The sequence below is a fragment of the Pagrus pagrus genome (genome assembly GCF_965226575.1).
Source record: "Pagrus pagrus genome assembly, chromosome: 7".
NCBI lineage: Eukaryota > Metazoa > Chordata > Actinopteri > Spariformes > Sparidae > Pagrus > Pagrus pagrus.
The window spans coordinates 14,515,482-14,533,649 of NC_140191.1; the positions used below are offsets into that span (position 1 = coordinate 14,515,482).

The 18,168-nt window shown below is 40.3% G+C and overlaps 1 protein-coding gene across 3 annotated transcripts; it reads right to left on the reverse strand.

The window, feature by feature from the left end:
• Positions 1-9,867: 9,867 nt before the first annotated feature.
• Positions 9,868-17,641, reverse strand: flad1 (flavin adenine dinucleotide synthetase 1). 3 transcript variants are annotated; one of them, XM_084357530.1, is made up of 11 exons: positions 17,301-17,641; positions 16,246-16,318; positions 15,283-15,451; positions 14,399-14,776; positions 13,038-13,151; positions 12,679-12,946; positions 12,185-12,332; positions 11,763-11,894; positions 11,398-11,587; positions 10,328-10,401; positions 9,868-10,238 (listed from the first exon to the last, which is right to left on the reverse strand). In XM_084357530.1, exons 2-11 carry the CDS (start codon positions 16,251-16,253, stop codon positions 10,103-10,105), a joined length of 1,617 nt encoding a protein of 538 aa, XP_084213656.1. In that variant the 5' UTR covers positions 16,254-16,318; positions 17,301-17,641; the 3' UTR covers positions 9,868-10,102. The 3 variants fall into 3 exon arrangements, with proteins under 3 accessions (XP_084213656.1, XP_084213658.1, XP_084213657.1); XM_084357532.1 differs by having other exon boundaries at positions 11,763-11,861; positions 17,301-17,638; XM_084357531.1 differs by having other exon boundaries at positions 17,179-17,311.
• Positions 17,642-18,168: the final 527 nt, after the last annotated feature.

An 18,168-nucleotide genomic window follows, 5' to 3' on the forward strand; every position in this document is an offset into this window, starting at 1 on the left:
AAAATGAGATATTTTTGTGCTTTAAATATAGAATAAGCTGTAAATGCATTTCCATTTATGTCTGCTGTAATGTAGAGCCTCTTGTGAAGCCAGAAAGGCAATTTCCTGGATAATAGGGCTAATGCTCCTATTTCATGGTTTATGATCTCTTCTGATGACATGTTTGTCACTGTTGAGGCATGTTATGGAGTGCCTTTGATTGTGACCTTCACGTAGAAATGTCCAAAGCCCATGTTTTCATTCTTTTCCCATTGTGAATGATGAAGTAAGCACACTGGAAATCAGCGGAAAGCGGGGGATACTTTTAGACTAGCGTAAAAGGAAAAGGATTTTAAAAAGCCAGCCTGTGTCCACTTCCATTTTAGCTGTGTGAAAACTGTGTGGCTGCTTATTCCATTGAAAGCATGCCCAAACCAAAGCTTTTATGTGAGAGCGTGATATCGAGGGTTTCTTTGCACGTTTTATCTTTGATTCCAGACAGGAAATACTTGAACAATCATACCAAAAATGTCTGGTATTTTCAGGACGTCTTGAACAGCGTTGATGTTCTGTGTGTCTCTGTGAGCTCATTCTTCAAAATAAAGCTCATAATTATGGACAGATGTTGCCATATTATATAAATTTAGAAGATTGTGAAAATCCCACGTCTGAGCTCCCTCGATGACTGAGATCATAAACAATTTCTGGGACAACGGATTTAGTCTTAACTATCTGTCTGACAAAAAGAAATCCTTAATGCATATCCATAATGCTGCGCTCCTCCTCCACGACACAGTAATTACACTATCAGATTTCAACACAGCAAGTTCTGTTGCCACAAGTTGGCCTGTATCTAATTGGACCTCGGCTGAATATTTAAGGCTCGGATTGCCGTGTTGATTACATCTTCCGAAACACAAAACTCCGGCTATTAATCGAAGCGAACAATGCTTATATAGTTATATTGTTATTACTTGAATTAAGACATATTTTGAAAGGGGATACTCATGAGTCAGCACTGTTTTAGATGTTATGAGAAACAATAAATTCTTGAAAAGATTCAGCAAAATGCAATAAACCGGAAGTTTTATTTTAGTTGCATGAAAGTGAATGAGATCTGGAGTAGTTTTAAGATTATTTTGCCTTTCTTTGAGTGTTTGAAGGATGTAAAGATTTTCCCAGAGTGTAATCAACACCCTGATGAGAGGCGACATTCTTGTTGCGTATCCTGACCGGTGTGTATTTCACATATTTCAGAATCAAGGTGAACTGAGGTGAGGTGAGGTGAGGCGAGGGGGCAGGAAGTGTCCTTCTGAATACTTTGGACAAGAAGTGCCTGAATATCACGAGGTCCTTGATAAAAATTGTGTTTCAACATTTTGTATTCATTTTTTGACATTGTTTTTTTCACTTTATTGAAGTCACAGCATCCATTAAAAAATAAGCACTTCATCTCCTTTGGGCAGTGAAGAGCGACAAGGCCAGGGTGGTTTTCTTTTGGGCATTCTGTCCTGCAGAGCCTTCACCAGGTACGTTTTAGCAAAAACTTGCAAGGATTCAGAAGACGATAATGTAGCCAGCACTTAAACTGTACCTTAAATATATCATTCTAGACCAGCTTTATCATGTAAGATGTCAAATTTTGTCCTCTAATTAACCTTCCTGTCATGTTTTGACTGAGATTGGGCTATAAATGCAGTGGTAGAGGAAGTATTAAGATTGTTTACTCAAGTAGAAGTTTAATACCACACTGTAAGAATACTCTGTTCCAAGTAAAAGACCTGCATTTAAATTTTGTTGAAGTAAAAGGAGGCGAGTAACCAGGAAAAAAGCACCTAAAGCAGAGGAGCCAATATTAAAACTTAGTTGTGGACCACCGGCCAAAAGAAACCAACTATTGTATTGGTAAGATGAAGATGGTACATACGGAGGCAGGTGAGAAAAATAGATCTGAATAGCTTTATGTCCTGTTATTATGACTTAAGAATGGGTAAAAAAAAATGTAGATATTCTTTGTAAGTTCCTTCAATATTTTTTTCACTTATCAGGGCTTCCACAGTAGTGTCCTTAATTGACAACTCTGGCCCGCAGGCCCCACTTTGCAGGTGATGATAATTCTCGTGATTAATCTGCTGAATATTTTTCTCAGTTAATCGATCGATTGGTTTGTGGAACTTAAGAAAATAATGAGAAAATGTTGCCACATTTCCCCAGAACCCAAAGTGACACCTTTACATGCTCGTGTTGTCCAAACCTCGAAATTATTGAAGATACATTCTAAATATCAAAGTAATTAAAAGAAAAAGCATCAAATCATCATATCTGTGGAGCTTGACTCATGAAATATTTGGTATTTTAACCAATTAAAAAAAATAAAAAATTAATCGACCAATCATTTCAGCTGTACTTGTTTACGGTGTTCGTTTAGTTTATGACAAGCTGCTCATATACTGTAAGCAAAAGCGTTCATTTGTAAAGTCACTAAAGCTGTCAAATAATTATACAGAATTAAAAAAAATGTATATATTTCCTTCTGAAATGTAGTCGAGCAGAGGTATAAAGTGGAAGGAAAAGAAAATACTCAAGTAAAGTACCTCCGATTTGTACTTGAGCTGAGTAAAAATACTTAGTTACATTCCACTGCTGTTTCCTGATGGGCAGAGCCAGTTGGAGATTTCAAAGCAGCCAAAACTTCAGCTCCACTGATCGTTCCAGCTCACTAATCTAGAATTTGTCGTTTCTGTCCACCTCCACGAACCTTTCAGCATCAGGAAATGGGACTGAATCACAGTTTGAAATCTCCTGACCCCTCAGTCTCACCGCTCTGGAAGTAAAATGTTCCATCTCTGAGCATTAAAAAGCAGAAGCTCTGTGAACAGAAAAAGTGTTTTCTTTCTGTTGGGTGAATCACTTCAAGCAGCTCTTTACTCCTCGAGGTAACGCCTTAGCTGCATGTGTGTGTGTCTGTGTGTGTGTGTGTGTGTGTGAGTTCTCAACTATATGAAGATAAAGAACTTTAAAGTCTCCACCAATCAGTAAAAACTCACTTGAAATCTCTTGCACGCATTGCGTCTACTTTTCCAACACTTTATAATCAGATACAGTATATATTTCCTGCTGTGAATATCTGACCCTTCATGCAGTGGAGAGTAAAAGACTGACTTAAGATGTTAAATCTGTGAAGTGGGTTTTAACAAGCAGACCCGCTACTTAAATGCCTTTAGATTCTTCAGAATAAGAAGAAGAATATCCCCTCTTATTTATTCGGAGAGGTTTCACTTCACTTGAGCTCCCAGTCAGACATTAAGGAGGGTTTTTGGGTTTTTTTAAAATGGCCCTCACAAAAGTTATACCTTACTTTACTTTCATATGGTAGTCACCATGCAAGCCAAATGATAGAAAATACTGACTTGTTTGATAAATAATACATCTGTGTATATAATACCATAATGGAGGCTTGCGGATTCGCTGTACAGATGCAGAAACCTTTCAAACTGTTGTGAGGTAATTATGGGTTTATTAAGTAATTATGACAGTAAATTATTGCTAGTTTAAAAGTCTGATCATGATTATGACACTAGACAGCCCAAGGCTTTCCTGAAAAAAAAAAGAAAAGAAAATCACATATTGTAAATCATTCCTCAAACTGCAGATTCAAAATGTCACCTAAAAACCACAGAGGAGAGTCGTTTGGAGCAGATGAGTCTATTGAAATAACACATTAGCATTTACACATTCATTACTGAAGAAGGCACGTCACAACAAACCCAGCTTTGAGGAAATCTTTATGTTTTTTCACACAGCGTGTGTTATATTAAATGATTTAGGGCATTAGAGGCATAAAAAAACACATGGTTGACAACCAGGTTTCATGTGTTGCTCACTGTTTTTTGAGGTTTGGAAAGCCTCGGAGGATTATCATTGAATCACTTTGTAGCCTTGATAAATCGGTCTATTATTTAACTTCCAGGTGACTCTTACTTTTACAGTTTGTTTCTTCTAAATCAAGTCTGTCGTATCCGTGTCTGTATGTCGTATTGGCGTCATTGTGTACAACAGTGTAATTATGTCTGCTGTGTGCTCACAAAGCAGGCGCCTCCAGTGTGTCGCACAGAGCTGTGATAAATGTGGATGGACCAGATTATGACAAAGGAGGAAAAGAACACACATTAGGTGTTACAGCGTTAAGCTCAAGCAAGAGTCAACAGATAACTCAGTCACGCTTTATATAAAGGTCCTAACATTAATAATACTGTATAAGCATTAATAATTGCATCATAAACACGTTTATTGTTATATTACGATGCATTTATAAGCACTTTTGAGAAACTTGTTAGTACTTCATGGGCTGCTTAAAGGATAAGTTCACCCAGAAATGAAAATTCTGTCATTATCTGCTCACCCACATCCTGATGAAAAGTCTCTAAACAACTCTGGTAGATGGGGACTTTTAAAACAGACTGAAAAACTGTGGGGGGGGGGACAAAAACATAAAATGGCTCCATATAGCTCGTCAGGCATAATCCAACTCTCTGAAAGCCCTGAAAGCCCAAATGGATTCGTTATGTTGCCGTTATTTACTACCTCGTTGCACATTAGAGTTTGTGCACTGACTGCATGCTTATACTTTTAGCTCAGCAGCTACAGTGAAGACTTTGGCTTTTAAAAAAGAGTGTAAATAAAATCTTTTAAAATCAATTTGGCATCTCGGGACTTCTGGAACTTGGATTACACCAGACGTTTGGAGTACGGAGTCACTTTATGTTTTTTCTTCCCACTGTTTTATAAAACAAGTCCCCATCTACTTCAACTGTTTCGGAGAATGCTGCAACGCTGTTTTGCTGTGAAGCTCCAGAAATGTTTTGATGACGACAAAACTTGATTGTCCCAGTAAAAGTGAGTAGAAAACGACTGCATTTTCATTTTTGGGTGAACCTTCGGGTGAAAGTCTTTTGAGTTTAACTAGCATACCTTTTATATCATTGTCAAACCTTTACTTAGCTTTTATTACTTTATCAAGTTTAAAACATACTTTTTATGAATTTATTAGCTGTTAACTATGGCTATAATTTATTTACCCTAGCAAGTCAGTAGCTTCAAAAAGAATAGTTAAGTGCTAATAAATGTGTTATAATCTTAATAAAGCAACAAATAAGCTTAGTAAAGGTTTAAAATTGACGTGGTAAGTTCTTTAAACTCAGTAAATGTGCTTATTGTGCTCTTATAAACAATTACATGACATTCAAAAGGCTTTTATTAACGTTCTTTAGTCTCTTTAAACTGTTAACAAGTTTCTTGAGCTAAGAAATGTCTTATAATCAACCAGTAAACATGTTTATTATGCTATTATTAACATCTGAATAGTCGCATTACTGCTTATAAGTATCTTATAAGGACTTGTAAGGTCACTTATCACAAGCACTTTCAAATAAAGAGTTAGCGATATATCAACACGCCTTGTCGACAATGTTTTCTTATTCATGCTCATTAATTTCTCATTTTGTGCAAAAGAGTAACCCAAGGAAACTCTAAAATAAATGTTGGTTAGTGCCAAAAAACGATGAACAAGATGTCATCTGAAGAAAATAAACATAAATATCATTTCCATGCCTGGTTTAGGATACTTTATATTGACTCATACATAAAATTGGCCTGGGGAAAGTCATGGCCAGACTTTCTGAGTGCTTTCTGGATCAAATCCAGTCCTAATCTTTAAAAACAGGAATCAGTTGACATTGGCTGGTCCTTTCCAGTGTTAAACATCTCTCATCTCTCTAACACCCTGCACCATGTTTAAGTTATGGCTGTTGAGTGCAAATGAGCTCCAGTCGAGTTGAGCTGAGCTGATTTCTTTCTTTTTTTTTTTTCTCATCAGTTTGCAGCATGCTGGCTGAAGCTTCACACACCCTGGCCCCCTTTATATTAAAGCGAGCCCGCTGTGTGAAAGGCGTTTCTGAATGCATCCCATGTGTGCGGCTACGAGCGGGGGGTCTTGGTTGTGTCTACCGGACTGCGAGCTGTGACAAACTTAGGATTATGAGACCGGCTTTTATTTGAACGCGCCAAAACCAGACACAAACGAGCTAAGTCAGTCACACTTCACGTGGCAGCCTCCTTCCTCGTCCTCCCTCCCACTTTCTCCCTTCCTTCCTTTCTTTCTCTCTTACTTTCATCCACTTTTAATGTGTGACACTTTGATACTGAACATCCTATTTCCCGTGTTCTGGTCGATTGGCTTTACATGCAGATGGGTTGGTAATTTGCATAGACTCAAAGGTCCCCCTTCTCTCCTGATGCTTTCTGACAACGGAGTGTCTATTCATCCTCTGTGTTAAGCATCCCTCCTAGGACACCGCCTGAATTGCTGTCTCATGCTGCTTCAAGTCTCGTTTTACACTGCAGGAACTGCTGAGGAATTGGATTAGGAACATATTCCTTTAGAGAAAAGCATCACACACACCGAGGCAGGCTCCCATCTGAAATGGATCGTTCGCTCCGATATCAAAGCTTGTCACATGTTGTTGTACAAAGTCACACCAAGTGATCTTAAGTCATGCTGAGTCCATTTCACAAACACTGTTAGCTGTTCTCTTATAGCTTAAAGTCTCACCTGGGAGATATTGAGAGAAACACTGGAGTGTATCAGCAGAGAAACAAGGAGTTGTGGACCTAATGCAGAGGAGGTAACTCTGATCACCCCAGTTTGTCTTTTCCTCACATCACCTTAAGTGGCTGAGGTGATCATACTTCCACCAGCCGACCTAAAATCTGCCTTTGGAGAACCAATTAAGGTTGAATATGCACAGGAGGGAAAAACATTACCACCTTTTATTTCCACTCCTGTTTCTTCCACTTTGTCTCAAATGACTCAAAAGTTGCTGTATCACAATTTTGAGAATGTTTTGTTTGCAGTTTTGTCGATTTCAAACAGACGCTGTTTCAAAAGCACAGCAGTGTGAAATTAAAAAGAAATAAGATATTCATAAATATGCAGCTGAGGATCACACACACAAAAAAAGCATTTCAGTCCAGACACTTTTAGGCCCCTAGTCAATACCCGTTTCCTCCCACCGTGTCACTCAAGTTGTTTTTTTCTGACTCAGTCTTCCGGGTCAAAATGAAAACATTTTGAAATTCATAAGAATGACAAAAATCCAGAGTTTTAATACACAGGGAAGGCAGCGAGGAAGGAGGTGGTGTGATGACTACAGTAGAAAGAAGGGTGGATACAGTAGTGAAGCCAAAACAGACATGAAGGATGAAGCTGGCAAGTGAGAGTGATGGAGTGACAACTGAAAGAGAGTGAAGATGAAACTGTGGAAGACGATGGAACAGCAGGATGAAGGTAATAAACTTTAGAAAGATATCATCCAAATGTCACAAACAATTTAGGGTCCCTGCGTGCCTGTCGTGTTACCAAAAACAGGGGCGGAAGAAGTATTCTGATCTTTTACCGCATTTTACAGGTGTAGACAGTAAAATTCCCTGAGTAAGCAACGGAAATGTCAAAAAAAATACCTTATCTCATCATGTTAAAGGAAGAAAGTGAGAGAAAATCCTTGATCAGTCTCTTTATCCAAAAGTTGATGGGGTCTATTCTGGGCTGAGACTCATCCTCCATCCAAGTTTAGTGGAAATCAGTTCAGTAGTTTTTGAGTAATCCTGCTGACAAACCAACCGACTGACAAACAAACAAACACGGGGGGAAACATAACCTCCTTGGCAAATGTCACAAAGTTGTGCTACATCATTTTTTTTATTTATCTTTGTGTTTATTTACTGAAATACCTGTTTGAGCCTTAAACTGTTACTTAAAAGAACTCATATTGGATTTTTGGGAAGGAAATCACTCTTTGGTAGAATTCCTGACGTGTCTCTGTGTTTGTTCTGTAGGATCCAGTCAAATGTCGGCTGTCATCGTAACATTCCCTCAACATTTCCGGACCTCAAAAGGTAAGGGGATATCACTTGGCGGACTTTAGGGGAACACTCAGGATGTTCTGGAAACGTTCAGAGGCCCATTACTGTTAGACGTTCCCTCTAGGGTTCTACACTATGTTCCCTGAATGTTATCAGAACCTTCAGTAACATGGAACCATTAAGAAACAAACCTATAGGCTAATGTTCTTGTTTTGGTCCTATTTAGGTCCTTTTAAGACATTCCCAGAATGATACCGGAGGTCAAAGGACAGGGGGACATTATTTGGCAGACTTTCAGGGAACATTCAGATGAGAAACATTTACAGGATCAATATTATAAAGCCTTTACATTACAGTCCCCAAATATTTTAAGAACCTTTAGTAATGTTAAAGGAACCATTAGGGAACCATCCTATAATGTTTTTGGTCCTATTTAGGTGTTTTTCATCACATTCCCAGAACATTACCAGAAGTCACAAGAAAAGGGGAACATTATTTTGTGGACTTTCAGGAAACATTCTGGGAACATTTACTGGATCGTTACTTTAAGGTCTCTACATTCAGTCCCTGGATGTTTTGAAGATGTTCTCAGAACATTACCAGAGGTCAAAGGACAGGGACGTTATCTGGCAGACATGGCGGGAACATTTAGGACGTTCAGAGAAACTTTAGGTGACCATAATTATAAGACGGTCCCGGTAAGTGTCCACGCTACGTTCCCTGAATGTTTTCAGAACCTTTAGGGAATCAACCTATGTTGTTTTTTTGGTCTTTGCATCACCTTCACAGAACGTATGCAGAACTTTTACTCACATTACAGGAACTTTTAGGGGAGATCAAAATGCAATCTTGAAATACCATCAAAAACATGTTAAAGAGCACTAGCCTATAAAAGTAACATGAACGATGAGCACATTGTAGCATACTGTAGGTTGATGTAACTAATAATTAAATGAAATTACAGCAGCTACACAACTAGAAAGTTTCAATAAACTCCTTAGAAATAAGTTCAGAATACTCAACTTTATTAATTTATTAAACAACAGATCATTTCTGGGAGCAAGACAAAGTTAGAGTAACAAAGTGAGCAGCCTCAGACACAGTCGGTCTGCAGGAATCTAATTTTCTTCCACACAAATATCATCATTCCAGACAATGTCCCGGTGTTTTCACCGCCCCAACAAACCACACACCATTACATTTCTGCTGTGATTATGAAGCCTCTGTTCATTGCCTCTTTTATTACTGTTATTATTAATAAATCAAGCAAGCCGTGAAGCCCGGACAGATAAGTCAGGGGGTCTGAGGGGAGGGGGGCCCCGGGCTGGAGGTGGTAATTGCTGGTGTAACAGTGTGTGCAACCCCGCGGTGGCCTCGTAAGCGACCCGCTTTATTAGATCGGCCGGTATCGATCCTCGCTGCGCGGCGTTGACTAATCTCCAGGCGGGGAGAGAGAGAGAAAGAGAGAGAGAGAGAGGGCGGATCGATGAGCCTGGATTCAATCATGTCTGGAAACAGAGGAGGTAATTTTTTTTTTTTGTAATCACGGGTGCTAAATGGAAAAAAAAGTGAGAACAACGCGCCCGTGAGGTGCGCGGGGAGAACTGCAGCATCAGGGCGGAGGAGATGCTCAGTTAAACACGCTGCTGTAAAGTCTGTGATTATGGATATTCAGCGTGAGACACACATGATCGATACAGAGCCTGCTGCTTGACCTTCACTATCCGTCCGTGCTGCTGCACACTCACTCTCTTAAAAACCTGATTTTCTCACCTCGACAGAAAAAGCTTTTCACATTATTTGCTAATACATTCTGATGCAGGCTGTCTTACCGGGCAGATTGTTCTTATTGGATTTAGAAACAAGACAAATGGATTCATGAATAAGATAAATCAAGAGCAATATCGAAGCCCTGCTCGCTGCCATCTGTATGCGAGACTCCTCTTAAAATAGCAACATGACAATGGAAAAAGATGACACGGATTGATGTTTTATTCAACAGCACGGAGAGCCATTACTTTGGACGCACACGTATACACAAATAACACACGCAGAGGCTTCCTTCATCTCTTTCTACAGATATTCACATGTAGACTTGATAAAAAATGTCTGTGTTGTTTTTCCAGACTTATTTGTGCTCAGGGGGGGATGATCTGAGAGTCTCTTATCAGCAACAGGTGATGCAACGAGAAGTGAGACTACATCAGGCGCGGGAGTTTCTCTCCTCTTCTTCGTTCTCCAGGAGGTAGGCCGGCCTGTATCTCGTCACCCCCCTCCCATCTACCATCTGAAGGGCCGTGTTCCGACAGGTGTTGTCCATGCTGCCCAGTGAAGTGTACCTGCAGGTCGATAGAGAGGTTTCACACCACGAATTCAGGACTTTAGCTGTGGAGTGTACAGAATGTGGAAAAGATTGAGTTATTCTTACCCTTTATCGTAGAGAATACAGTAGGGCACATATAACGTCCTCAAGAACGACCAGATGTCATGATACGTCCAGTCCTGTAGTGTTGAGAGACAAGTTTAACTGGTTTGTGACTGATTCATGATCACCGTAAGCTAGGGGAACTAGTCCTCTGTGGATTCCTTTGAGATGCACGCGCATAAATTACCGTACAATGAGGTCAACTGCTCAGCATCCGCCTATATGCATCACATGTACCATTGCAGCTGTCACAGTACGAACCGAGCCATTTCTAACACGTTAACAAATCTACAATAAAGCAGGTGAAGTTTTGTTTCTGCTCACGTGCGTCTATTCTTCACAGAAAAACCTACACGTCATCCGATCAGCACAACACACCTACAATAACTTCTGTCATGTGAAGCTTTTAATGTTTAATATTTGTTGAAAATGTGTCACACAGGTGTTGCCTCACATCAACAATTTGTTTTGCAGTTAAATTGGAATTGTATTGCTCAGGTGTACCTGCTATTTGTGTGTGAGAGAGCGGCAAAATATTGGGTACAAAATATTCATAACATCATTTAAAGCTTCACTAATGCAGTATTACTGCGGGGCTGTTGGCATGTGTTAAACTGTGCAGGTGTTAAGATATTTCGTTCACACTCCTGTAGATCTGCACTATGGAACTTCAGTCAAGATGACAAATAACATTAAGTGTAACAAGAGGAAATTGCATGGCTGCAGCAGTGAAAACAAATTTGTATTACCAGTCAAAAGGCAGTTTCGCTCACAGTCGCTTTAAAAATGTGGGGAAACTGAGAGACTGCTTGGTTGTTGTTTCTATAATTAATGACTGCAGGTGCTCTTAAGATAAAAACAACAACAACAAAAAACAGGTGAGGTTAACCTCAATATAGAACTGATACTCGAGCTGAATGTGTGTTTTTTTTGTTTACTATAAATTAACAGATTTGCTGATTTTAAGGTCATTGTAACATTGTGCTTTGCACCCACAGGATTGAAAAGAAAAACAATAAAAAGAGAACACACAGATAACGCAAACGCCTATCTATGTAATTTGCATGTCTCACTAGTAACGGGTTGACTCTCATGTAGTCTGGCCAGCCGGGGTCAGTGGGACACATGGGGGTGAGTGTGTGTGAGTATGGATCACTCCTCCTGGTCCCCATCAGGACGGCCTTCAGCTCCGGCTTCCTCTCCTGCACCTCGCACAGAGCCTGCCGTATACTGCCCTCCACAGAGAAAATCTCCAGGTCGTATCTGTGGGAGACATGTCGCCAAATAATGAGCTGAGGACCGGGACAAGAGACGAGATACGAGAGAAGCACAACTACTTGGGCTGCTATCACCTGTTAAGTATTAAAATACATAATATAAATCAGCAAAAAAACTATATGCTGACATTTGTCCATTAACAGTATGCAGTATGGTCCACCTTTTTATCGTGTCCTGAAGGAATCTCTCCATTTCTGGGAACGGAGAGACAATACGGATATACAGAGCTTTCACCTTGTCTTTACCATCTGGACACCGCCTGAGAGTGACAGGAGAGAGACAGAGAAGGAGACTGAAATGGATTATAAAAAAATAAAGATAACTAAGTTAAATACAGGTCAAGAAAATTCCAAACGGCAGTCAGTCTTGTCCAGGATCTTTCTCTAGCTGTTCCTGAACTCATTTTCTTCTTCTGCTTCTCGCTGTGACACCCCGCTGTGCAGAAGTGGCATCATTACGTTTTTAATTTAAGTCTCCCTTTCATCTTTTCTCTCTCAGGTCATTTTGTTTTGTCCTGATTAAATCATTCCTACCTCAAAACGTTCTAATTGTCTCAATCAGGGTCCTCTCCCCTCCTGTTACCGTTTCAGTGCTGCGTAGTAGAGATGCAGCAGCGCCGTGCAGTCTTTGCCCCCGTTGAAGCCGACGCAGACTTGCTCTGTCGAATACTGATCCAGTGAAGCCTCTATCGTTTTCAGCGCAGACATAACTTTCTCACCCAGCGGTGTGCCTGTGGCAAAATGAAATCCACAGTGAGAGGTCGTTTTACACTGAACGTGGTTACATTTTGTTAGTTATGATATAAATGATGCTTCATTCTGATGTCAAATTCAGAGTAAAAATATCTGCTTGTTCTTGGTCTTATTTTATTGATGCTTGATTCCCTTCTCAGTCTCATGCCAGTTATATTCGTTTTTATTATCTACTATGATTTTATGGCCATTATTACTTTAATCTTTTTGCTTCCTTTATAGGTCCCGATGCCTGGGTTTAGTGGAGTTCTCTGCAATATTCACTTTATATTGACTTGACATAGTTTAACTTTTATCTTCCACCACCTTCTGTCTTCCCCTCACCGCTGTTGGCCAGTGTGTACACCTCAGCAGTGGCGATGGACACCGGGTCAGTCACCAAAGGCACCACGCTCCCCTTGGGCAGCTCGTCTAGCAGCTGTGCCCGGGCTTTGTCCACCTCCTCCTGGCTATCGGAGTCCAGGACCAGCCTGACTCTGTGATAGTTGCTCAACCAGTCAGGGTAGGAGCCAAGAGCCACCTTCCGGCCCCAACAAGCCTGCAGTTTGGTCAGCACGGGGGCAATCTCTGCCTCATCAGCATCCACAAACACCTAATGCAAAGATTATTTGGTTAGCTCGCTCATGCTATCAAATTACAGTATTAAGATGGATTTTAAATGATTGGTAAGGTCGTAGTGCTACCTCACGAGAATGAAATGTGGTCCCAGATCCAGCAAATAGGTGCTCCAGCCCATTGAAGGCCCTCTCCATCAGAGAAGGGATCCCAGGAAAGATAAACACGTTACGCACACTGACCTGAGAGGAGCAGGTAAACACATCATATACTGAGAGAATATATGGGCCCTACAGTCAGTGTTCTCCTGAACCTACAGGTTTGATGGTTCTGTGTGGATTTCTGTTTCAGGTAAAACAACCAATACTTCTAATAACATGCATTTTAAGGAATTCAGTAGTTATCTACACACCCTCATGCCGATGGAAAGTCGGGTGAAGTTTCGTAGTCCACAGAACATTTCAAAAATGTTCATTTATGGGTGAACTTCTCCAAACAAACCTTACTGTGCTTGTTACTACACCATTTTATAACCTGTCAACACGTCTAACTTCTATTTAATATGTCTATAGAGTCATATTGATATAAAGTTGACATTGTGCCAATTTGTCCGTCAGTTGCTGTACAGCTCTTTTATTCTACTTGAAAGATGTGATTTCTCCTTAGATTTGACCAGAGCAGTCAATTGTTTTCTGTCTGATCTGATTACTTCAGTCTGTCTGACTCAGGGAGGGCAGGGCCCCTTCTGAATCACATTCTGAGTGTGTTATGGTAAAGTTAGTGTTATGTTTAGGATAGCCTACTGTTTTAATAAATAGAGTCAATACACATATTTATGTGCTGTAGCTACGTTATTTAATTACTGGCACTTAAGACTTGTTTTAATTCTAGGTAAATACATTTGTTTGATGTAAATCTTTACTTGAAACTGTTTAGTATAAATATAATCATAAGTACTCTGATGTTAAGCATACAGGAATCTGATCTTTATTAAGGAAAAATATGTTGTGTTTGAAGTTGAACTGAAACTGCTGCACAAATACTTGCAGATGTGAATTCCTTACTCTGCTGTTTTCTGCATATGTTCAATGTAATCATTTTGCCCACTAGGAGCATCTGCTTTTCACTCCTGCCGTGTCTGGTTAGCAGTCGATGTTGCAATCTGTCTTCTAAAATAACCCCAGAACAGGAAGGAACAGACAGAACATTATGTGACTGTGAGGGGGAACATCTACCTGAGAGTTGTGTCAGCTAAACAAGTTTTATTCGTCCCAAAAAGCCTACTGAAATGGTAATACACAGCACAGCAGATATTTGGGACATCAATTTTAACAAAGACTGCAGGGAGTCAGTGAGTAGGTGGAGTGTACCGATCTTTTATAGTGTCTGCGTAATTAGATTTTTTACAACAACATGGATCCACAGCTTTTAACAACTGCAGCTTGATGAAGGCACTAACTTAATCTCCGTCAGTCCTGTGTTCACTCACCAGTGGGTAGCGGAGCAGCTGTCCGGTCTGAGGGTCAGTTCCATAGTTGAGTTTGGCTGAGCGAGGCACCATGGCCAGCTTCATAGCAGCACTGTTCTTATCCGCCACCCCAAAGAATTCCTCGACCAGCCGGGAGAGCTCAGGGTGGGGATGTAACTCCTCCTGGAATGCCATGGCGACGCTCTCAAAGGTGACGTCGTCATGGGTGGGTCCTATGCCGCCTGAGGTGATAAGGTGTGTGAACTGAGGTGAAAGGAGGGCCACCTCTTTGGCGATGACCTCCTGTACGTCTGGTATGACCGTTATGCGCTGCACAGACACTCCAAGCTTTCTTAGTGCTCGTGTCAGAAAGGCACTGTTGGTGTCCAATGTGTGACCCTGGGAGACAAAGAACATGAAGACATTAGTTTTAGTTTCAATTTTGTATTTCCACCCTCCGTTGAATGTTACAGTCAAGGACTTATCAATGGCTCCAAGGTCTTACTTGATGACATTTCAATGTCTCACAGTGAGCGTGTTTTGAGGGTCAGACATGGCATTGGACAAAGCCAAAGACTTCATGTTTAAATCATGATCATGTCGAGCCAAGAAATAATGGTGAACTTGTGATTTTAAAACCGAGCACTGGTGCCACATCAAATAACCATCACAGGATTTTCCTGAGGCGGTCCAGAGAGCTGAGGCATACTGATGAATTCGGGGGGTATGTTAGAATGTTTATATTCATGAAATCATACAGATTTATTTATTATTTTCATTTTCTCAAATCCACAAAAGCTTTGTTTGTTCAAGGATTGTTTCAAGGATTGTCAAGGATTATATGAATCACACAAATACAGATCAAAAGTCTAACAAACCACAAGCATCCATGATGTCTAAATCACCTTGAGTATCTCATCTCCAATGATGAGAATGGCTGCAGTGGGGGCTTCCCCGTTGGCTGCAGAGGACGGATTGGAGCCCTGGTGGAGTGTGGACATGTTTGCTTCACAGAGTTGAGCCGCCAGTCTCCTCACACGCACCACTCCTCTACTCAGCATGGGAAAAGCACGGCTAGAAGGCAAAAGAAAAATGCTATCCACACTGTTCACAAAGCATTTGCACTTTCTGCATGTACATTTTGCTCTCAAGTTTTAATTTGGACACCTGAACTGCATATAATACATCTGTTCAGTATGGCTTAACAGTAACGGTTGCCAAATTACCATTAGAAACCATTTTGAGAACTGGCAATCAATTCTGTGCCTTTGGTTGTCATCAGCAGCAAAAACGTTTTTACTTAAAAAAACAAGAACAGCAAACAACAAAACATGACACCCTAAAATAAATACATTTTAAAACATTGTTTTGAGTGGTATTTAAATATTTCTATTTGTGCCAACGCTGCGTAATCAAGCGTACCTACAGGCGAGTAACGCATCAACATCACAAACAAATGTGTAATTTAGATTCATCTGACAAAAAAACAGGCAGGGAGGAATTATCGGTACACATCAGGTGTACTAGCTTAAGAGAGCTCATCCTGAGAACTACAGGGCCAGACAAGCTACAAATAATTTTGTTTAGTTACTGTGATAAAGATAATAAGCATTTTGTTCATGTCACATTTTGACATACAACAGCATAGTATCTTAATTACCCAAAATGTTAGGTGACTAAAAGTGGCAACCATATTATTTTCTGTTTCGGCAACGGTTCAGATACCAATAACAAACAAAGCCAAAAATCTCCCCGGTCAACAGCAACTCTATCATAATACATTTTAGTGTGTTCTCTCGATATACTTTTTGTTGCTTCTCCGATGATGTATTATGCTTGGGTTCTCTAAAGTTCCCTTTGAATCTTACATCAACATGAAGAATCCATGTGGAGTATCCCAGATGTTTCATTACGGTTCAGGCCCTCTTCTTCATAACTGGTCTTGGAAGAGAGACAAGAAACAACAGATTAGAGAGAGACAGAAAAACGATTACGGGGAAAAGAAGAATGAATGTCAGGCAGGCAAAAAAACAACAATGACTTATCATTAAGAAGAAGTTGATGGAAGTACTGATGAGTTTTATTAAAGATAATTGCGCTTGGATGATTGCAATTCAATTTTTTACATAGAAAAAATATATATATTTGTCATTCAACATCAGTGACATTGATACACCTTATTATGACAGCCAAGCTGTAAGCTGTTGACATTGCAAGTGTTGTCTGTCTGTGAGTTGGAGAAGCAGACAGTGCTTAAACATGCTGACAGAAGTGAAGAAATTATTTTATATGAACGAGCAGGCAAGAAACTTTTCAAGATATGAGAGGAACTGAGAGGAGGTAGAAAAAGGACCAAAGGTTTAATGGACAACTGCCAACTGAGTACAGCGGTCACAGTAGAAAACGTCGACACACAGGCAGTGTCGGTGTCGGACATGTTCATCCACTGGTAGTTACAGCTGTTTCTGTGTGTTAACTTTTAACCTTCACGTCGTGTGTATCCTAGGAAAGCACAGATAAGAGTTTGCTACTATCCTCACTAGACAGCACTGTATTGCGCAACACTGTACGTTAACGTTAAATAACGTGACGTAATAGAAAATGACCCTCATGCACATTCGTTATCCTTCATAAATACTACTAAAGATGGATTAATATCAGTCGACAGCGTCAAGTGGCTACTTCTATGACAAACATTAGCTAGCAGTTATATCTGGCACGGCTCCTTGCTAGCTTACTTAAACCTTTGTTGGGGGCATTAGCAACAAACAAGCCATAGCATTCAAGTTAGTTACACTTACATGGCGGCTTATGTTCTGGATATAATGCCGAATTATCTCCACTACAATATACACTGGTGAAAAACGCAATGTACTCTTTATATAATTTGGTAACCAAACTCTTCAAACCCGAGGAAACTTACTCCAGAGCCGCATATGTCCTCGGTAAGTGTGTAACCGACGGTACATGTCATTCAAAAGACATGTCGTTAACCGTCCAATCACAAATGAGAACAGGTTTCCGGAGAGGTCCGACAGCCAATCACGTTCACGGAGGGCGGGTCGTAAGGGTCTGCCTCTTTATATACACGGAAGTAACAGAGGCAACTGAGCTACGATCAACAAAGACACTGCGGAGAAATGTGTCGTTTGGCCAAAATAAATACGATAGATGCTAATCTAATGGTACCGACTAGTCGTCTGTCTACGTGTTGGCACTTTACACCATGCTCCACTCGGGTAGCATGATGCTAACAGCTGCAGAGACACGACTTCTTTGCTTCAGCTCAAGAGATACCGAGGTTACTGTACTGTAAGTGGTCTGCCTCTGCTGGCTGGAGGAGTCGATAACCGATGATTGACCCCAAATCACCGCTGACTAAACAGCTGCTGCTTTTAGTTTTCTTGCCTATGGGTGGCGCAAGTGCAACCGGGTTATGTTAACTTGTAAAGGGTGGTGTTATTAATGACAAGAAACTCAGACCACTCAGAAAGCTCCAGACTGTCCACTCAGGCAATTATTTTTAGGCTGCCTGAACATTTAAGTGTAATATAACATTTCCATCATGTTAACCTTATTATATGATATTTTTTTCTTAAAGGTGCACTTTCTTATGCCTAATCAAACTAAATAAACAAACTCTTTGTTTTCATGACTGAATAAATTGTATAAACAAACTGACCTTAAAGGACAACAGGGTTTCATACTGTTTTACTTCATTTACATGTGGCGGACCCTGCCACCTTTCTAGCTTCAAACGGTGTTCTGGAGACCTTATTTTCCTCTGAGAA

Bases quoted from the DNA above. Each gene is read 5' to 3' on its own strand.
- flad1 (XM_084357530.1), bottom strand. The intron at 11,588-11,762 runs GTGGACCATACT...TGTCTCCCACAG, and splicing joins CTTCAGGACACGATAAAAAG to ATACGACCTGGAGATTTTCT. The intron at 10,402-11,397 runs GTGAGACATGCA...TCAACACTACAG, and splicing joins TGAGAGTCAACCCGTTACTA to GACTGGACGTATCATGACAT.